This window comes from Wyeomyia smithii, chromosome 3 (genome assembly GCF_029784165.1).
Source record: "Wyeomyia smithii strain HCP4-BCI-WySm-NY-G18 chromosome 3, ASM2978416v1, whole genome shotgun sequence".
Taxonomy (NCBI): Eukaryota; Metazoa; Arthropoda; class Insecta; order Diptera; family Culicidae; genus Wyeomyia; species Wyeomyia smithii.
The window spans coordinates 162016653-162040023 of NC_073696.1; the positions used below are offsets into that span (position 1 = coordinate 162016653).

The 23371-nt window shown below is 39.6% G+C and overlaps 1 protein-coding gene across 3 annotated transcripts in view; it reads right to left on the minus strand.

The window, feature by feature from the left end:
- LOC129732909 (clathrin heavy chain) overlaps positions 1-23371 on the minus strand; it is a 116376-nt gene that overhangs the window by 52677 nt on the left and 40328 nt on the right. For 2 of the 3 annotated variants that reach the window (XR_008729384.1, XM_055694327.1), the window contains exons 2-3: positions 18341-18548; positions 18027-18284 (exon numbers count right to left, since the gene is read on the minus strand). Coding sequence is in view for 2 of the 3 variants with exons in the window: in XM_055694327.1 (XP_055550302.1) it covers positions 18027-18284; positions 18341-18548 (466 nt within the window). In the remaining variant the exon portion in view is untranslated. The remainder of the gene's footprint in view (positions 1-18026; positions 18285-18340; positions 18549-23371) is intronic. The other variant, XM_055694328.1, reaches the window with a different exon arrangement.

Genomic DNA, 23371 nt, shown 5'->3' on the forward strand with positions numbered 1-23371 from the left:
TGAGTTTTTCTTTAACCAGTATCCTAAATACCACTTTGAAATACAAGATGGCGACTACCGGTTTGTGAAAAACAGCCTAAAATACTATCCAATATGAGTATCTCTGGAACCAGAATGATGCAAGGAGCTAACAATTGTCCTCAGGCACCATTTTGAATTGCTAAATGGGAAAGGGAAATGGGAATTGCTAAGTGGGAAATGACCGAATAATACTCAATATGGATATTTCCGTAAACGTGATGATGCACAGAAACCAAACATTGACCCTGGACACCATTTTGAATTTAAAGACGACCACTTTAATTTTTGGAAAACAACCTAAATAACTAAATACCTCCCAATATGGGTATTTTCGGTGTCAGATTGATGCCAGAAAATCTGCTGAAAATGACCGAATACCACTCAATGTAAATATATTTAGAGTTAAAGCGATGTACACAAGCCAACAGTCGAGGATGTTGTCATTTCGATTAAAACCAATCATTTCAAACGAGTTGTTATTTGACTTTGATCATATCCTATGGCCGATTGGTTAAGCATTTGCAGACTTTTAACACATCGCAAGGAATCAATGAATTTGAAACGTTCAAATAGTACGATACCACACTTAAATTATGTTAAGGCCTCATATATCGATCAAAGCAGGTATAGTTTTAATTAGTCTTTGAATTTCTTTTCTTTCCATAACTTTTGAGCCACACATCAAATTGTTATGAAGTTTGTTATTTGTGAGTTTGAGAGATGACTCGTTCGTATGACACTAGTAACGTTCAAATAAGTCATGTACTCTTTGAGATAATAGACTTTCGTTGTATTGTTAACAATTTAATACATAACAGTTTTTTTTGTAGAAGACTTAACCACTGCGACCATTGTTTGATCTATTGTGGTATCATACATAACATAACAGTTGCTTAAGTTCGATTATGATCAAATAAAATGGGAACGTATAGGGCAGCCAAACTTTGAAACCACGTGTTCAATCATAATTCATCAGTTAACCCTTAACTAACCCGCTCATCTGATATCAATATTGATCAAATCGGTTGTGTAGTTTCTGAGATAATGAAGTTTCGTGATTTTCACAAGTCGGTACATTACAGATGAAGTTACAGTTCGATTACAGTAAAATTCAATAGGGTCTTCTGAGGCAGCTAGACCATTCATTTGACACTAATTTTGTGGAAATCGAGTTAGCCATCTCTGAGAAAAGTGGGTGAGTCCAAGTAGTCATCGGAATATGTTCCTTTGCATAGCTGGATTTCACATTTTTAAACATAACAGGCAAACTAATAGTCCGATTGCAAAACAAATCAATAGGGTCTTATGGGGCAACTAGACCTTCCATTTGACACTGATTTTATGAAAATCGGTCCAGCCATCTCTGAGAAACATGAGTGAGATTAAACAGTCTTCAGAACACGTTTCTTTTCATAACTTTTGAACAACATGTTCAATCTTTATAAAATTCAAAACTTAAGGGTTTTCCAGGAGGCCCGTTCTTTTGAGACCAATTTTGTTCAAATCGGTTGTGTAGTTTTCGAGATAATGATGTTTTATAATTTTTACTATTTGATACATAACCTCGAAACTAAAAATCCGATTACAATGAAATTGAATAGGGTCTTATGGTACAACAAGACCTTTCATTTGCAATTAATTTCATGAAAATCGGTCCAGCCATCTCTGAGAAAAGTGAGTGAGAATTAAATCTGCGCATACACACACACACACATACACACACACATACAGAAAATACTCAGCTCGTCGAGCTGAGTCGAGTGATATATGCCATTCGGCCCTTTGGAGTACTTTTATATTTTCGGTTTTGCAAGTAATTGCTATACCTTTCTAGGAGAAAGGCAAAACAAGTTGAAAATTAACATGACAAATTTCCCGGTTTAATATTGAAATTCCCGGTTTTTTCCCGGTTAATTTTCGAATTCCCGGCTTTTTCCCCGTTTTCCAGGTTTTCCCGGTACGCTGGCCACCCTGCTGGATACCTTCGAATCGAGAGTTAAGTTTTAGTCTCGTTATTTTACGAGTTGCGGAAAGACTTTTTTGGTGCAGTTCCGAAAGAATTTTGTCAGGAAAGTGTGTTTTGAATTTGCGTGCAGAAGTATTTTCATAGTAAATAAAACGATGCTTGGTTTTGTCAACCTATCAAGAACATGTCAAAAATGACAATGTTGCCAAAAAGTTGGGGTGAATAATATTTTGCAGTGCTGCAAGAACGTAAATTTCCAAACTCAAGATTCATGCAAGGTGAAAAAAATATTCAACATTCATGCATTTTCAACTTTTTAAAAAAATAATAGTAAATTTAATACGCATGGAAAAAATTTGATTTTAGCGCTATTAATCTTTGAATGCAAAGTACTTCGAAGAAAAAATATAAAAATAGGGGGTAAGGTCCGACGGGAAACGTCTATTCAGCAGCGCATTAATATCGGGTTGGATGGCAAGCAGTCTGCTATCGACGATACTACACGATAAAATTTTAAATCATCGGCGAACATACATTTTGGAGATTTGATAGTTGCGCACAAATCGGTCACAAAAAGAATGAATAGTAGAGGGCCCAAATGGCTTCCTTGGGGCAGACCAGATTCTATTTCGAATGGGAGTAGTACCGCCTAGACGAACGAATACATTGCGAATGGTGAGATACGACAATATCCACCGTGTTAGCCACGTAGGAAACCCCATTTTTTGTAGCTTCGTAACCATTAGAAGATGCGGTACTCTATCAAATGCCTTTGCAAAGTCAACATAAACGGCATCGATTTGCTGGCGCTTCTCGAGCGCTCTCGTCAATGCAGAAACATTCATGTTGGTGACTGTTGAACGTTTTTTCACAAAGCCGTGCTGCCATTCCGAAATCAAATGTTGAACCTTTGGGTAAAGCGAGTCGTGAATTGGGCTTTCAAATGCCTTTGGCAAACAACTTAAGATCGAAATGCCTCGGTAGTTCGTAACGTCGTGAGTACTACCTGTTTTATGTACAGGTGTTATAGCCGCGGACTTCCACGCGTTCGGGAAAGTTCCTTCAAACATCGAAAGATTGAAAATAATCATTGCAGGTAGGGCGAGCGTCGCAGCACAGTTTTTAAACAGAAGGGGTGGTAGCCTGTCAGGTCCGGCGCCTTTCGTACCATCAAGCGATTGCAGCTTCGATGTCACATCACTTAACGAAAAGTTGAAAAGCGGCATGTTCAAGTCGAATAGCGGCAAATTGCTCAAATAGTCTTCAGATGAAGGTGGTAAGTTAATACTTTGCACAGTTCGAAAGAAGGATGCGAACAAGTTTGCTGATTTAAACGGGGATTCAGCTGCAGTATCGGGGTAATGCACCCGTTTTGTTGCTTCCGATTCCTCACGTACGTCCAGAACGATGCAGGGTCGTTTTTAATGTTGCGACGAATATAGCAGCGAAAGCAGAGTGCATGCAAAGAGTTATATTCGCCCTCTATGTCACGCAGCTCAGCTTTGTGCCTTTCATCTCTCCATCGAAAAAACTTCTTCCTAGCCTTGCGGAATCGGTCGCAGATTCTGTACTTGGTTGTTCCACCACGGTTTTTTGCGTACACGTTGTCGAAGTTGTTGCTTTGTTGGGACAACACCACGTAGAATGTCGTAGATATGCTCGTAGAATCGAACCACAGCTTCATCAGCATTGCAGTTAGAAAGGAAATCCTCCCAACGTGTCTCAGCAATCCGCCGATTCAACAATTCAAAGTCACAACGGTTACAATCAAAGTCGAGGGCGTTAGCAACATTGAAATCATCATTCTTCTTATCAGCAAGCTCAAAAGCTACCACAAAAGGACGATGATGCTGGTCAGTTGTGAGCAATGATAACGGCGGCTCCAACAAATCAACACGACTAGCATCGTTTATGAATGCTAGATCAAGCAGTCTTCCGTTGAAGTTAGTCATATTGTTTATTTGACATAGTCCGTTTGAGAGAACTGATTCAACAGGAACCATTTCTTGTTCTGATGAGGCATTAATCGGTAGCATACAGTTCATATATTCATCGTTTGTCCAACATAAATGTGGAAGATTGTAATGTCCTACAACCAAAACTAAATTTCGATCACCCGCTTGGTCGATCAACTTTTGCACACATTGCGAATGCTGCTCATAAAGCGTAGCCTCACTGTTCGGGGGCAGATACACACAGCAAGCAAATAAATCGAAATTCTCCAATGAGATTCGAACAATAACCTGCTCCAGCTGATCGCTGCCAGCGACACAAACAACAGTGCTACGAAGTTGATTCTTTAAGAACTCCACCGCTGCGCCTGTGTTAGCTGGTCAGTGCGTTTTTATCACACCGATAAATATTATAATTGGTCGGCGTGCGACCAAACCGGACCAAGCGCCAAAAACATTATTTAGAGTAATCGGCGATCAAAGTTTAACCACCCCGTATGTTTCCTGCAAGTGGCTGTAGAGAAATTTGGTTACAATACCATTATGAACTGTTCAGATGATTCCGTTTTTTCTTGGAAGATAGATTATCAGTTTCAACATCCACTGGTGTTGAATACTCAATTTTCAAAGAAATGGCGCTTAGTTTGGTCTGGTCGCACACTGACCAATTGTGAGAACTCCGAATTCCGAATGCCATGGTGCAACCAAGTTTCTATAAATGTGATGACGTCATACTCACATTGTGCGGGGCTAGCAGCAGATCATTGGTTTTTGTGCGGAGGCCTCTTACGTTTTGTTGATAGATGGTAAATGAGCGATAGGCGATAGCGGGACTGATGTGATCAGCTGAGCACGGCGCATCGTTGTGCGAAAAGTTAGTGATTTGTTCATTTTGAAAAGTAAAATTATCTGAGTGACGAGAACTTAATGGTGATAATGTTGTGTTGTTACATTTAATTTCCTCCTGGCGTTGGTTGGAAGCGAAAGGAAGCGCGTGTGTTCGAAGTGCGTTGGAAATCGAATTGTCGGAAAACAATCCCTTTTTGCCAGCTCGATTTCGATAGTGCCAAGTCTTTCACCCAGTGTCGACGCCAGCTTTGAAAGAGACAAATGTAAGTTCATCAAGCGATTAATCTTTTGGAACCAGCTTTACGACTTGAACAGCTTTGTCGGTGTTTAAATTGTTCCTGACAAGTTTCTATACTTGCTGCACTGTTGCCTGAGGATCAAAACCGGACAGGTATAACCAAAACAGCTGATCCTTTCTTGCAGCAGCTAACGGTATCGAATCATCAGCTTCGATTTTTCTGGTTCCTGCAGTAGTATTCACGCACGGTGGTGATTCGTCGGGAATTAATAACCGTGGCCTTTTCCGCAAGTTTAATGGGACTTGCGATCTGGGGAGATGCGGTGTAGTTGGCGGTGGCGTTTGCTCAAGTATTGTGTTAATCTTGGCAGTGTTCAGTGCGCCTTCTTTCATAACTCATCCAGCACTTGTTCAGCACCGGATCATTCCACGGTAGTGGGCCTAAAGCATACCTAATGAAATGCTTTTGTTTCCGATCTAATTTCACGGCGTGCGCTAGTTGGTATGATGCCTAGACCTGAACTGCATACTCAAGGATGCTCCGAACCAATGCACAGAAGAGGATTTTCAGAGTGTATACCTCAGTGAAATGGTGCGACTGCCTTCGGGGTTTCGAGTCTATCGTGACTCCTAGATCGCGAATAGAAGTGACCTTCTCCAGCATGTTACCACCAATGTAATATGTATGGTTCAAAGTCTGAGCGTCCTGTGAATAAAACAATTTTACACTTCGCTGCGTTCATTTTCATGCCATTTTGTGAACACCATAGTTCGTTGATGTCGTCTTGCAAAGTCAGACAGTCCAGAGGTGACGATACTACTCTATAGAATTTGAGGTCATCAGCAAACATCTGCTTCTGAGGGATTGGCTGGCAACAAGGCCAACAAAGTGTTGTGCACGTTTTGCCTCAACGTAAAGTTTTAGTTATAAAGGCTGTTTCCCGCGGAATAATAATGTAGTTATTGGTGAAACTGCAAAGTTTGGGTTCCCCTAATATCTAGAAAAGTGAAGCAAAGAATCAACGGACCCTTCTAGGCAGTATAAGTATCGTTATATTTTCGAAGTTTTTGTTTGTTTTAGGATCACTTAAACCAGCCAAAAAACTCATCGACCAAGAAGTAAAATTAGATACGCTCGCAGCGTCACCGCCGTTCGCAGGCGCGGAAACGAACTAGGTGCCATGGAAGAGTTGAACAGGTTCGTACACTAATAGCGAATATTTTTTTTTGATTCCATACTCAACGAGAGGCTCGGATGCATAACAGGAGGAGGGGAGAAGGATAAGTTGGTAAGATCGTTCTAAACTATATTAGAGAAGCTCATATGCTCAAGTAATATTCAATACGCGCCACTAATGCAAATTAGTCTGGAAGTGTGAATACAATGTTATATCCAATATATTATTGGCCAAAATCTGCAAAAGTATCGATACTCGAGCATTAATATTTTTTTTCTTGTCGTATCGATACCAGGTTGATATTGAACGCGGAGCATCGGTATCAGCTGTATCGATATTTTACCCGCTGCTTAAAACAGCGGCCGAATTCCGAGCACACATTTCTTCGAAGAGAAGAAAATTTCTTCATATAATACTTTCTGTTCGGTCTGGGGAGAACTCTTGCTATAGCAAAGTGGACTGTATTCGGTGGAACGAGCAAAGGGAGCAAGTGTCAATCAATCAACTCTTGGAAGCTCTGAAAAGAACTGGGGTTTGACTTTGCTCCTTGCCGAGGACGAAAAACTATAGCAGAGTTGAACACAGTTGATATATCTTAACTACTTTTATTTTCTTCTTCTTCCTACTGCTGATGCTTACAGAACGATGGTTAAAACAAAACTGAAAAACTTCACGATGCGACCGCTGCTTTTATAGCGTCGCGCTGGAGGTGGGGTTTGATGGTCTTCGCTGATTGGTTGTTCGGTTTCTGTTGGAATGAATACCGATGCCGCGTATGTTCTCGACAGTAACAACATAGCAGTGAATGATCTGCTTTCGGCGGAAAATTCTCCCCCCGGTTGAGGTTACTCAACTTTATCAATACCTGGAGCATTGTCTTTTATAGGCAGGACCGAAATCTTGTTGATGGGGCGTCGGAAGACGGAACCTCCAACCATGACGTCAACGGTACGAACTAAACCGTCGTCGCCAGGATAAACGGTTGTTATTCAACCCAACCTCCAGTTGAGTGGGGGCTGGTTCCGATCATGAAGCAACACAATCATATTGTTACGGATGTTTGGTGTGGCACGTAGATTCTTCTTTCGGGGTTGGAGCGTATTTAGGTAGACACGACTCCACGCTCGCCAAAAATGCTCCCGCAACAGTTGTAGGTGCTGCCATCGCTCAAGGCGGGTTGCCTTGATGTCCTCCAGAGACGGTTCTGGGATGGCAGTAAGAGGGCGTCCAATTAAATAGTGGGCAGGTGTGATAACTGTTGGATCTGCTGGATCGTTGGAGACGGAGAAAAGTGGTCGAGAGTTCATCACAGCCTCGATCTCGACCATAACATTAGTTAGTTCTTCGAACGTCAGCCTTACGTTCCCGATGATGCGCTTCAGGTGTGTCTTTACGGATTTAACTGCAGCTTCCCAAAGCCCGCCGAATTTTGATGCGTCCGGCGGGATGAAATGCCACTCAATTTCACGCGACGAACAAAAATCTCTAATGGTATCCACAGACTGCTGACTTCGAAATTGTTGAAACAACTCATTTAATTCGTGATGAGCACCTCGGAAATTAGTGGCGTTATCCGAGTGCAGCTGCTGGACTGTTCCTCTCCGGCCTATGAAACGCTTCAACGACGCCAAGAAAGCATCCGTGCTTAGATCGGAAACCACCTCTAAATGCACGGCCTTGGTTGTCATGCACACGAAGACAGCCACGTAAGCTTTGACCAGGGTCAGACGGCGTCCACCTTGTTTTATTAAAAACGGGCCAGCATAGTCACGACCGGTGATTGCGAATGGTGGCGACGGTACCACTCTTGATACTGGTAAGTTCCCCATCAGTTGAGTTGGGTTGGTTGGTTTAATCCTGAAGCATCTGATACACTTGCGTGTAATCTGCCGAATTGTTGATCGAGCGTTCAAAAGCCAGTAGCGTTGTCTCATGGCGTTCATCAATCCAGACTGCCTGACGTGAAGCTGTTCGATGTGCATTAGCCAGATTAGAAGACGTACTACCGGGTCCTTGTCCGGTAAGATGATGGGATGGCGGCTTTAAAACGGTAGATGGGAGCGGTCCAATCGACCACCCACACGAAGTAAGCCGTTGGTGAAAACAGGACGCAAATTTGCCAACTTCTTGCAGGGTTCATTGTTGATGACTCGATGAATTTCGTCAGCCAGGTGAACTTGTTGAACCACGCGTATGATAGCTTCGGTAGCCGAGCGCAGTTCAGAGATGGTTTGATGAGGATTTTTCTCTCGTGAGGTCGGGACCTTGATTCGACAGTTGGCAATGAATCGCAGGACGTAGCTCATAACACGTTGGATCTTACGGAAGCTGCTGTATCTGGAGAAAAACGGAAATGGTACAACATTCACAGCTGCAATGACGACTGGTTCTTTCAATTCGGGAAGTTCGGGAATTTCTTCGGGTATATCGGTATCGTATTCCACTCGCTGGAGAAACTCGGGGCCGTTCCACCAAAGGTTGTTGTCTTTCAAACCCTCTGGTAGTTGACCACGAGAAACGGTGTCGGCTGGGTTCTGCTGCGATCGAACGTATTCCCAGCGGTATCCACTAGTGTGTTGTTGGATTATGGCGATTCGATTCCGGACATACAACTGGAGTTGGTTGAGCGGCTTCTTGATCCAAGCCAGGACAATTGTGTTGTCACACCAAAGCACAATCTCTAGGAGTTCCATATCCAAGGCAGGTATTACTTTTACTAACAACCGCGTCAATAGCCGCGCGGCTCATAACTCTTTGCGAGGGATTGAAAGTTCCTCCAAAGGAGCTACTGGTAAGTAGACGCAGCTTGGCTGAGCCGTCGGCAAATAGGCTACGCAGGTAGATACAAGCCCTATATGCCACGGTGGAGGCGTCGGAAAAACCATGCAGCTCGTGAGCAATGGCTCCTTCAAAGGTGACGCATCTTGGAATGGCGATGTGTGCTAGCAAAGACATCGAGACTTGCAGTTCATTCCACTGTCGTGCTGTGTCTTCATCGACCGGATCGTCCCATCCGATCTTAAGTTGCCACAGTCGTTGAACCAGGAGTTTTGCCAAAACAATTACTGGAGAGATCAATCCTAGAGGGTCGAAAAATTTTGCGATTTCTGAGTACATCACCCTCTTAGTGATACGGTGTTGAGGATGCGGCGACTGCTTCGTTTCATTTGCGATGTACAAGGCAGATGAATCCCATAGCAGTCCGAGAACCTTAAAAGCCTCGTTTACTCCACGTTCAGCCAACGGCACCCTCTTTTCTTGATCTTCTATAGGAATGTGCTTGAGAAATTCAGGAGAATTCGAACACCACTTGCGTAACGGGAATCCGCCGCTTCCTAGAAGCTGTTGTAGTTGTCGTTGAGCCTCGATGGCCTCTTCTATCGAGCCTGCACCGGAAAGCACATCGTCCAGCGTGAAGTACTTGCCGGTACATTTTGGCAATGTCCCCGAAAAACGCAATCTTAAATTTTCTGAAGCGAAGAATGATGAAATGCAAGTCATTCTGTGCTGCTGGACCCACTTGAAGAACTTCGTTTAAGGACAGCTGCTCTGATGAGGACTTTGCATTTGCATTAAAAACGACCCGACACTTCGTGCTCGAGCTGGATTGACGTAATACCGCGTGATGAAGAAGATAATACTTCTGCTGGTTAGGTGGATCATTGGCTTCAAAAATCTCCCGACAATGGCCGAGAGTCTTGTACTCCTGAATGAACTCGACGTACTGCGCCTGTAGCTCTGGATTATTCATCAAGCGTTTTTCTTGGATCAAGAACCTCTTCAGGGCCATTGCACGACAATCACCCAATTTAGAAGCGTTCTCGTTGAATGGTAACCGCACTATAAATCTACCGCTCTCATCACGTTGGTACGTGGATAGAAAGTGCGCTTCGCAAGCCATTTCTTCGGTTGACAACTTCGAAACATCAGACACTTCCTCGATTTCCCAGAACTGCTGCATCATTCGCTTGATATCTTCAAGGGAAGTGTGGTTGGCATGCTGGACGGAAATGTTGGACATTTGTAGCACGACGATGACACCATATACAATCCGTCCAAGATGAGTATCTCTCAGCTGTGGCAGGTTATCATCTAGGCTTAATTGGCTCGGTTTCAGGATATCGAAGAACAGCTCAGCAATTAGCAGGTCAACTTTTTGTGGCGTATTGAAGCCGGGATCGGCCAAAACCACTCCTTCGGGGAGATTCCAGTGTGTTGATCTTCGACACTGGTATTGTACCAGTTACTTTCGGTGTAATCAGGCACTCGAGACTTGCTTGGAAGTTCGACACTCGGGATTTGAACTTCAAGGTGATTTTATCCCGAGCGTGGGATCGCAGTGCGTTGATACCAACAATCGGAACATTGGCGGGTTTCTTTGGGAGACCAAGACGGTTGGCCATATCTTCAGTCACAAAGTTCACTTGGGATCCGCTATCCAACAGAACGCGGCATGGATGAGGGTGGTTCTTCTGGTCAAAAACATGTACCACTGCGGTAAGCAGCAGAACAGTCTTGGTCGCTTGGGCTAGGTTGGATGAACAGGTCGTAGACACAGGTGGCTCTATGATGGCAGGAATCTTCTGCTTCGATGTGGATGGTTGATTCGAAGCAGCCGGAACCGTTGGTGTGCTTGCCACTGCTTCCGCGGGAAGAGAAACGTTGGACGGTTTCTCCAAATTGGGTACTCCATCATCATGGAGCAACGTGTGGTGACGTCGCTGACACTTATGGCATTTCTTGTTAGAAGGACATTCTTTGGAACGGTGCTTTTTCCGCAGGCAGTTAAAGCAAACTCCAGCGGCTCGTATCTTTTCATTTTTCTGGGATGCCGTCAGGTAAATTAGCGCGTTGCATTGGTAGTTCCGATGATCACCACCGCAAATCTCACAAGTTTGAGGTGTACTTGCCGAGACGGTGTGGCTCTTCTGTGGCAAAACTTTCGTTGGTTGCTGCTTGCCTTTGAAAATTTGAGGTGCTGTTTGGAAAGCCGCTTCACAGTTTTCTAGAATCTGACATCTGGATTTCAGGAACTCGTTGACTTGTTTGTAATTTTGCAGCTCGCCTTTCTTCTGAGTGGCTTCCCACGACTTACGAGTTGCCTTGTCCAAGGCAGAAATAAGCAGATAAACAATTATATGCTCCGATACTCCAGTGATTTCTTGTTGAAGGTGGCGCAAACTTTCGACGTGTCGATTGGCTTCGGTGATGATTCCTCGCAATTCCTTGTGGGACTCTGATCTCATTTACTTCAAATTTAACAACCCAGGAATGTGAGTTTCTACTAGTACCTGTTTGTTCTCGTACCGGTCGGATAAAATTTCCCAAGCTTGCTGATAGTTGCCTTCACTCAGAATCTTTGCATCTAAAATTCCAGCGGCATCTCCAGTCAACGCCTTGTCGAGATGATACAGTTTAATGGCATCTGTATCCCCCGAATTAGCCATTAAGTCTTGAAAGATAGCCTTGAATTTCGGCCAAGAATCATAGCTCCCATCAAAAGATGGAATTGGTGCTTTCAACGGTTGTTGCTGGATGATGACCTGAGGGCCTGTGGGACTTACGGAAGGAGTTTGTGTGGCAATCCGTGTTTACGCTTCCAATAATAACTCTTCCACTGCATTGGAAACATTGTAGAACAGCTCCTCAAAGTTTGCATACTCATCATCCTGTGCATCGATCGCTTCATCGGGTACAATGGCTAATATCTTGTTATGAATTTGGCTGTACTCGGCTTAATTGACACTCAAATTTGTAGACAACACTCAAAGTTGTGCCAATCCAGGCGTTGAAGTGATTAGTGTCTGGTTGATTCGCATCAACTTCTGTTTCGCAACAGTTCTCTGGCGCACTAATCCTTTATACTCCTGCGTTTTAGCAGCATCCATTTGCATCTCCCATTCGTCGAATCCGTAGAACGATGAAGAATCATTCGGAGAATGAGCTAGGTTTTCTGTTTGTATAACCGCATCAGTAGCAGCAGGGGTGTTATGCTGCTCTTGTCTCGGCACATGTAGCACTGACATTTCACTTTCTTTTTACGAACGCGATTTACTAACTACTTCGCTTCGCGCGCATTTTGAATCGACAGCCGCAGCAGTAGCACTAGCAGCAGCTACGTTCGACAGGTTACTGCGATCCGGTTCGGGATGGACCAAAATTTATGTTCGGTCTGGGGAGAACTCTTGCTATAGCAAAGTGGACTGTATTCGGTGGAACGAGCAAAGGGAGCAAGTGTCAATCAATCAACTCTTGGAAGCTCTGAAAAGAACTGGGGTTTGACTTTGCTCCTTGCCGAGGACGAAAAACTATAGCAGAGTTGAACACAGTTGATATTTCTTAACTATTTTTATTTTCTTCTTCCTACTGCTGATGCTTACAGAACGATGGTTAAAACAAAACTGAAAAACTTCACGATGCGACCGCTGCTTTTATAGCGTCGCGCTGGTGGTGGGGTTTGGTGGTCTTCGCTGATTGGTTGTTCGGTTTCTGTTGGAATGAATACCGATGCCGCGTATGTTGTCGACAGTAACAACATAGCAGTGTAGTGATGGGAACAATCGTTAAAAATTCTTACTGACAACTATCAGTAATTTCGAACTCGTTACTGATTACTATCAGTAAATATCAGTAATTTGCATTTAAGTTTTAAGCAAACTATCAACGCTACATTTGTTGTTAGCGTTGCTTTATTCAGCCGTACATCCTTGACTCGACATTGGTTTTCGTTGACGGTATTGCATGTGGTTGGTGATTTAAGTTTACATTAGAGAAATCCAATCCAAACTGTTTTGTTCATTTTGATAAAAATTAGTCGATCGCCAAAAATTGTTTTATTTCGCTATCGGACACAAAAGCTTTTGAATGCTGCAAAGAGCGCTCCCATCTCACACAAGAAATTTTCTAGCCTCCGCTCAGAATTTTTCACAGCAAGGGTGTATTCTACTTAGGCCCATTTCATACTTCTTCTCAACCTGAAGAAGCTTTTCAGTAGTACGGCGATTAATAACGGGGCTTAGTAAGGTCAGCACGCAGAATAGATTCTCATATCTAGCTCTACTCAATACTGAATCAGCTTTGCTGAAAGAGTTTGGCGTTGACGCTGTGGTTAATATTTTCAATCCATTGGTTCGGAGATTCAATCCCGATTGAAGTGATCCTTTTTATTGTATTTATTTATTTTTTTTTTTCTTTGTTACGACCAGGGTGGCGAAAAAAATTTCAAGATAAAATTCCCTGATTTTCCCTGAAGTATAATATTATTTTTGCTGATATTTTTCAGCATTTCACACAAAAAAGTGAAAAAAGTATTCAATCGGATATGAAACCGAAATGTAGAGGTCCCAAAACAGCTTTTTACGCTGAAAAATCAATTTTTGCGCTAAAGAGCCGTTTAAAAAAGAATCGCGTCTCGGGTTAAATTTTTTCCCTAAATATTTTCTTGTTTTCCCTGATATTCCCTGATTTCCCTGAGTGAGAAATAAATTCCCTGACATTCCCTGATTTTCCAGTTTTTTTCAGGTTTTCTACACCCTGAATGACATTTGTTACACAATATTCAATTAAAAAAGCATTTAAGCGTTTATCGATATTTTTTTCAATCGTTATTTCATCGATGCTTTTTCAATGAAAAGTTAGGAAAAACAGCTCCCCCAAAAATTTTCTTAGTTGCGCCTATGTGAAAATTATGTAGAGTAACTCTCCTACAAAAAAAAAAAATTCAGACAATATTAGTAAGAGAAAAATTTTACTGATAGTTAATGATATCTTTTCTTACTGATAACTATCAGTAGTTACTGATTGTTTTCCCATCCCTAATAGCAGTGAATGATCTGCTTTCGGCGGAGACGGAACACTTTCAATGAAGAAATTTTCTTCTCTTTAAAGAAACGTGTTCTCGGAACTTGGCGACAGGTCTATGAAAAGCGGCATTTTTTTTATCTACATTACGGTCAGTCAGAGATGGCAAATGTTTTTTAAAAAAGTTTGCAACAGCTCGAAAAACTGACAAAATCTGCTTAAAATTTGAAAATAATCTGGCCGTGATTTGAAAAAAATGCGTTTGCGTAGGCAAAAGTCTGCAGAAATCTGCAAAGATTTTGAGAAAATCTGCGCAAGTATGAAGAGACTCTGACAAAAATCTAGAAAAACAATGGAAAAACTGCAATTATTTGCGAATCGAAAATCTGCGTTTTGCAGACAAATCTGCACATTTGGTATCCCTGCGGTCCACGGCGGGAATTATATGTCACATACAAATCAGTGCAATAGCATAAGCGCGTCTGCGGCCTGATTTGAAATTTCGGGCAGCACAATAGTTCTGGCGTTTTATTCTTTATTGTCTGCCTTTCTACAAAAAAAATATAACGAGTCCCTGCAGTGTTAAGGAGATGACTAATTAAAGAAAGAAGATACAGTTCAACAATGTTAGGAATATTTTAAATAGGGAACAAGAAACATTCTGCAGTGCTCTAAAACGGTACAAGACATTGCCCTAATTTTAGTTAAGCTTTTGTTTTATGTTTAGAGTTATCTGTTTTACAAACAAATCACAGTTTCTGATTAGAATGTTGCATTTTGGTTTTTACACTTATCACTCTTATATTCAAACATAGCTTAACATTTTAAAACGGTTTTCTAAGTTATCTTTTCAACTCAATTTAGTCATTCTTCACGCGTTTTCATAAAAATTTGAGACAAAACCCTCTCATAAAAAGACTGCTGTATAATTATTGGAATACTAAGCCATTCACCACAAAATGCTTGTCAGGTGAGTGAAGCGGCGATTATGATTTTGCTCTGCAAAAACAGTATTGTCAATTGCGAAACAATTTTTCTCGCAAGAGGCAGGAAAACCATCTTGGAAGTGCGCGGGTATATGCAATCTGTTGGTGTCTTTTGCCAAAAGAGTCAAATTTCCGCACTGTTTGCTTAGGACATTCAGGCAATTGGTCGTATCCGTGAATTCTCCGATTTAATAGTTTCCCTTCAGTATCGAAAAAATATCGGGGTGAATGTATCGATCCACCTTAATATCAACGTCAGTTGCATCGATGAAAAATACCGATTTTCAGGTTCGCAGAATCGATATCTTTAGTATCGATACGGTATCGGCCAATGCTAATCCAATAGATATAACAACGTATTCATGTGGGGCTTAGTGTTCATGAAGGCGACCTCGGAATGTACGTGTATTACCAGGCATTCTCGAAATGGGTCGTTGGATGAACACTAGAGCTGTCACTTTTGATCTCCAGGGCTAAAAATATTTGCATCTATATATTATGTTATGTATTAAAAAAATTATTAAAATATGAATTAAACTTCAAATAGAAATGGATGGAGAAAGGTTTTTTCCATAAAAGCACTGCCGGTCAGTGGGAGTTGAATTGTAAACACAGACACACACACATCAGCATGCTTCTGAGACTTCAGTCTAGAGCATATGTCGTTCACAAACAAGACAAATATAAGCGGACCCAGTACGCTTCCCTGAGGGACACCAGACGTGAGGGCGTATTCTTTGGAACACACGGAGTTCACGCAGACTGAGGTTCTACGGTTAGTGAGGAATGAGTGTAGCCATTCGGTGACGTGCTCTGGAAACCCCATACGTTTGAGTTTTACGATGGCATAATCGTGTGGCACAACATCAAAAGCCTTAGAGAAATCGACGTAGACAGCATCGACTTGTTTTCTGTTCTCAATTTCTAGAAATTGTGCGTTTGTATAGCACATAAGGTTGGAGGTTGTAGACCTTTGTTACACCTTTGTTGGTGTATAGCACGACATGATCTAGCGACTCGAATATCTTTGCAAGTGAGCATAGAATCGATATGCCACGATAATTGTTGACGTGGTGAATATTGCCCGCTTGAGAATCGGTACGATTCGTGCAGTTTTCCAGACCGTTGGGAAGATCTTCGATGAGAGCGATAAGTTGAAGAGGCATGAAACAGGCAGAGCAAGTGATGCTTCGCAATTTTTGAGAAGTAGTGGCGGAAGCCCGTCCTCTCCAGCGCCTTTTGTGCTGTCGACATTTCCAATGTAAATATATCCAGTGGAAATATTTCGCAATATATCAATAGTGTCTTACCCCAAGCAATTTTGAATTTGAAGATGACCACTTTCAGTTTCTGGGAAATAACCTAAATGACTGAATACCACCCAATAAGGGTACGGCTATACCTCGATATAAGGCAACCTCGATATAACATAATTTTTACCTCGATATAACGTAACTTTTTCAAATATCTTAAAGCTGTATTACACTATTTGACCAAGCGTCAAATATTTGTCATTTTTCAACAGATAAATATTTAGTCAAAGGTAATTGTTTGTCACTCTCCAGTTTTGAAATGTGGCAAACATGTGCCAACAATAATCATGATGTCGAATAAATTTGACCATTGTGTCAAGACGTCAAAACGTCCACATACAGGCTTTAAAATTAGAGTACAATAGTTATTTTTTTGTTTGCATAATGTGCCGAATAAATGTTTTCAGCAAGTTTTGAAACCAATTAGTACCGTAAAATGGGGTAAAATTGACATTTTATTCAATGTTTCATGACTGGTTATGTTTGTATACGAAAATTGTCTTTAAAGTGCATAAGACAGGTTCATATATAAGTTTTTGCGCGTCTTTGAGTAACCATCAAGAGTTTTGCATCAATGAGAAAAGATGAAAGAATTGTAATGAAAGATGGTAAATCAATAATTTAAAACGTAAAATCAGCAATTTAAATTACTACAAGAAATCTAATCACATGAATAAGCAGTTCTATCTGTCTGTTTGTCTGTCTGATCCTTATAGACGTGGAAACTACTGTATAATCGGCGTAAAAATTTGTAAGTAGGGGTTTTTGAGGCCGGAAAAGGTTATTAGAGTAGCTCGAGACCCCTTCCTCTTCTTATAGGGAGGGCTCCCATACAAATATAACACAAACTTCTGCGTAACTTGAAAACTAATCAAGCAAATGGAACCAAATTTAACATGGTGAGGTTTTTAAGAGTAAGAAATATGTCAATGGTAACTTGACACCCCTCCTTCTTCTGGAAGGGAGGGCTCTCATATAAGTGAAGCATAAATTTCACTACTAGTTCGTAGGTTAGATACTAGTGTTTGCATAAAGCTATGGAGTTATGCTGTTAGTGTCATACATTTCTCAAGCAGCTTAAAAAATAAATTCTCGTGATTTTCAGCTATTTTCTAAGGTAACAGAAGAGTGATCAGAAATGACCCTAAAGACCCTAAATGTGTATACGTAGTTTACTGATAGCCCTTTCACAAAATATCTTTCCAATACATTTCAAAATACATGAAAATTGAGACTTTTTTACTTTTCCTTCATTCACCCGCAAGCAGAAAACAGAAGAAAACAAATCAATGACGTAGTTGAAACAACACCGATGAGTTTAAAAATTAAAATTAATCGAGGATGCTGTCTACAGACTTTAAAAGAAGATGGTTTATATCTTGACAGTGGAACAGCCATTTGTGAATAATTGCAAGATTTGGAGATGGTGGACGTGCAATTACCCCTGAAAATATTATTATATGGCAAATAGCTTGTTTATTTTAATTGATAAAGCATATTTTTTAATAAATAAATAAATAAATAAATAAATAAATATATATATATATATATATATATATATATATATATATATATATATATATATATATATATATATATATATATATATATATATATATATATATATATATATATATATATATATATATATATATATATATATATATATATATATATATATATATATATATATATATTTGAATTTATTTGAAACGTAACTTACCGACCAAAAGAAGCCAAGCCTGCTTGGGATCGGTTCTATAGTTGATTATTTGACAACCGTTTAGCGATGAATGGCGCTCAAACATTTTTAAAGGAATCGAATCGCCTTCCATAGACCAGTGATATATTGACGTATCCGTTACTAGCGACAACGTATTTAATGTAATCCACTTCCAGAACACCACTTCTTCTGTCATCGTATGAGCTTTCATTTTGGATTTCATCTCAATATTAAAAATCTGCAGAGTCTTTTGAGCTGCTAAGTAGTAATAATTTTACAATTAATGTAAATTTCCGCATTACACTTTATATTACCTTTTAAAGCAATGACCTTACTAGCTGGATTCATAATGGCGGAATCAGCGCTTATTGGACGACGAATAGGATTTTGCGCATCGTTCATATCGATAATCACAACCTGTGCCGTTTCTCCTACTTTTTCTCTAACACAGATAAACTTATCGGATTCCATCGTAAGATTTGTAAATGAAATTGAGTCCGGATTAATGTTTATGTTGGTGAGCTGAAAAAACGACAAAATAGAACATTTTTCAAATAACAAATATCTGTATCAATTTATTCAAACTTTTAGATACAACATTAGGGTAATATGCTATGTAATCTATTAAATAAAAATCAGTTGGTGTCTGTAAAAAGGCGCATTACTTGGAATAGAATCAACGGATTTGCATGATTCCTTTTGTGTTTGTTTTGTTTCGATCTCCGACGAGTTAATAAGCCATAAAAAACAAAAATCAACTGATAAAGTTAAAAACAAAATTAAAATATATTTTCGCCTTTCCCCGCCTTTTACTCCAAGAACAACCTCATTAGTTTAGGTACTATGATTGCAAGCTATGAGCGGTAGACAAGCTGTTGTAGCGTCGTTATCGAGACGTCGATGTTTAGTAAACAAAGACCTGTTAATGATTAACATATAATGTGAAATTCGTTTTCGCTACCTACTACACATTTTACAGTGGTACAGAAAAGGTGTAGTTTTGGTAGAGCTCGAAAGCCCAAAACAAATAATTTTAGTGCAAAAGAGCTATATCGTTGTAACTCTACTGTAAAAACAAACTTGACATGCATGTGAATACTCTCAACGTGACATTGATTTTATTTAAGGGCATATGCTTGATAATGTAAATCAAATTCCTGACTTATTCGAGCAAAGTTGCAAAGAATCGTCTTATGCATCCATTCAAGGAAAAGATAGAACAAGAGTAACACTACATATGCGATGATTAAATTTTCCATTGCTTGGATCTAATCAAACTGTTCAATTTTCTCTAAAATGCACACTGACTTAGATCATATTTGCTCATGCTCCAATGATTCTGTTAGCCGGTAAAATGAACGTGTAGTTTTTGCTCCTCAAAAAACATTGATTTCTGTTCATGTTTCGTTAAATAGGCACTAGAGATGGTCGGGTATGAGAAATTTGTTACCCGTACCCGACCCGTACCCGGCTCATCGAGAATTTTCAAACCCGTACTTGACCCGAACCCGAAGTCAGGTTTGTTTAAAATACCCGTACCCGACCCGAACCCGAAAATTTTTTTTTTCAGCTACCCGTACCCGAAAGGAAAATGCCCTGAAATTGCCGGTACCCGACCCGTTTAGGATGGATTTTTTTTTTTTTTAAATACCTGGTTAACTCGCACATTTCATGCACTAATTGTCATACCGTAAACTGGGGTGACTTTGATCACCGGGGTGACTTTGATCACTATACCTCTTTTTTGAAAATGTGGTAAAAAAGCGCTCGTAGTGCTTGGGACTTGTCGTAATCTTCACTGATTGCGTGGATATATGTTCGCATTACTACTATTCATGCATTTCCTGCTATTTAAAGAGTGTTTGTCATGCTAAAATATTATTTAAAAATAAAGTGTATTTTTGGCGATTTTTGTTGCATACAAACAATCGGTTCAAGTAGATTCAAAACAACAAGTTGCAATACGTAAAGTTTTTTTATTTTGCTCCCAGATTGGTTCTTAAGATGAACAAATATTATAACAATACATTTTATTGTTATTTTGGCAAGTTTTTCCTCAAAGGCAATGTTGAGTCCCAATATTCTCCACAGCGTATTACATATTTCTTTTTAACAAAAACCCAAGACGTGAAGTAACATGCAAATTTGGCCAATTTCATAAGTCATATTCCTCGTGGACTAGTTTTTGGAGATTTTAGACCACCTTCTCTCTCAGTGGATAATCATTCATATATATTCTAAAAATTTTGTATGAATCTTGTACATTCGCCATTATGAACTGTTCACGTAGAATGTGAATGGCCCCCAAATTGCTTTCCAAAATTATAAACTCGTTTAAGTCGTTTAAGGCTGTTCAATTTAGTGAAAATAGCAAAGTGTTACACCAAATTCATCAAAACAATGAAGTGATCAAAGTCACCCCGGAATGATGATTGGTGTAAGATTTTTAGAGCATATTTAAAAACAGCAAAATTGTTGCTAAACTTTTGAAGTAGTGACTGAATCTCATTCAATGCATGCCAGTACTTATTTTAAAAATATCGAATAACATTGTTTTCAGTATATTCTGAAAATATTTGAGATACAATCAAAAAAGTGATCAGAGTCACCCCAGTTTACGGTATGTGGTTTCTCGAGACGATGGCCGGAGTAAGGCTAGAACTGAGTGTTCATGTGAACGAATGTTAATGAACCCAGAGTTCCAGGCGATGTATTGGTTCACCTAGAATCCAGCGTAGCATCTGTCACTGAGTACGTCCGCTCGTCTGTTGTAGAAAAATTTGACCATTTTATAACGCAGCGAAATATCTATTCATAACTGTGTACGGAGAATTCGGGCTCCATTTTTCCTGTTAGTTACCTTATAATAAAATTGATCAGGGGTTTCAATTATTTATTTTGTATGCATACGTATGATTCATATGAACTGTTGAAATTTTTATTTTGTTTTCGAGAGATTAATAAAAATTCAATAGAATTTTTCTGAAAGATTCATTCAACATTCAAACGTGATGAAGTGTATAGTTCGAAATTGTTACCAAACGATTTTTTTTTGATTTTTTTTTAATACCCGAGTAATAATTACAAAAGCGTCGCTTCATAAAACAAAAGTTGGTTAAGCAATTTCTCAAATTTCAAAAGAAAGCCGGCTTCAACCGTAAATCCAGAAAGCTCAAGTTCAATAACCGAAATGCGCTGGCATTATTATTACTGAAAGTTTATGAAATTTATTATTTCACGTGAAAATAAACCAAAATATTTTGTATAATCACACTAAATACAAAAAGTGCTTGCGTTGAATATTTTTTCAAGTAAGACAATACTTTTAAGTTATTACAATACCTGCTACTAAAAGATGCTTTTTTTCTACTGGTTCAAATTGACAGCTCATTCTGGTTCATTTGACACTCCCACAGCTCGTATCCGTTTCTCCCTCCGAGACCAAAACTATGCTAAAACACCGAGGCTTGGCAAGTTAATAAATAAATTCTCATAATGCACGGAAATCGAGTTACCCGTACCCGACCCGTACCCGACGAGTTGAGAATTTTTCAAACCCGTACCCGACCCGAACCCGAAAAATATTTTTTGGCGTTACCCGAAACCCGACCCGAACACGTCGGGTACAGGTCGGGTACGGGTATCGGGTAAAAATACCCGTACCCGACCATCTCTAATAGGCACTATTGCGTTCCTACAAATCTCTGGATTTGCAATTCATTGTTGAATGATGAATTGAAAACTATAATGTTGCGGAGTTTCAATTGCACTGTGCTGAAGCGGCAGATCTGCCTCAAAAAAAAAAAAAAATTAAAAAAAAATTTAAAATATATAAAAAAAAATAAAAAAATAAAAAAAAAAAAACAGATGAAATATTAATGTCACTAATTCGAAAATTTCGAAGTTCCGTATATACAGATATTACCGACCAATTTACTATTTAATTTTAAACGTCTGTACAGCTGTATGAACCCTGGCGCTTCACAGTTGTGTGATATTCGAAAATGCCCAAATCCCTGATAGTTGGTGGCATCAAACCTCAAACATGCATATTCTCGCAGAAACAGCTTTATATCACATGGTAACGTGAAAACAATTAGGTAGTATCATATATATTTTTGTTCATGACAAAACGATATTGTCACTATGCCATGACAATAACGAAAATCAACTGGAAAGGATATAAAACGTTAAAAACCAACCCTTGATATTTCCCGCCCTTCGTTACAAGAATTGCAAAATTGCTGTGAAACTGGGTAGTCAACAAATTAAGTGTCGTTATCGAGACAACATACTCATTTTAGAAAATTTTAAAGGTGTTTTTCAAAGTCAAACTGATTTTTCGTTGCTCCTTATTGCTTATTGTACCTCTTTTTTGAAAATGTGGTAAAAAAGCGCTCGTAGTGCTTGGGACTTGTCGTAATCTTCACTGATTGCGTGGATATATGTTCGCATTGCTACTATTCATGCATTTCCTGCTATTTAAAGAGTGTTTGTCATGCTAAAATATTATTTGAAAATAAAGTGTATTTTTGGCGATTTTTGTTGCATACAAACAATCGGTTCAAGTAGATTCAAAACAACAAGTTGCAATACGTAAAGTTTTTTTATTTTGCTCCCAGATTGGTTCTTTAGATGAACAAATATTCTAACAATACATTTTATTGTTATTTTGGCAAGTTTTTCCTCAAAGGCAATGTTGAGTCCCAATATTCTCCACAGCGTATTACATATTTCTTTTTAACAAAAACCCAAGACGTGAAGTAACATGCAAATTTGGCCAATTTCATAAGTCATATTCCTCGTGGACTAGTTTTTGGAGATTTTAGACCACCTTCTCTCTCAGTGGATAATCATTCATATATATTCTAAAAATTTTGTATGAATCTTGTACATTCGCCATTATGAACTGTTCACGTAGAATGTGAATGGCCCCCAAATTGCTTTCCAAAATTATAAACTCGTTTAAGTCGTTTAAGGCTGTTCAATTTAGTGAAAATAGCAAAGTGTTACACCAAATTCATCAAAACAATGAAGTGATCAAAGTCACCCCGGAATGATGATTGGTGTAAGATTTTTAGAGCATATTTAAAAACAGCAAAATTGTTGCTAAACTTTTGAAGTAGTGACTGAATCTCATTCAATGCATGCCAGTACTTATTTTAAAAATATCGAATAACATTGTTTTCAGTATATTCTGAAAATACTTGAGATACAATCAAAAAAGTGATCAGAGTCACCCCAGTTTACGGTATGTGGTTTCTCGAGACGATGGCCGGAGTAAGGCTAGAACTGAGAGTTCATGTGAACGAATGTTAATGAACCCAGAGTTCCAGGCGATGTAT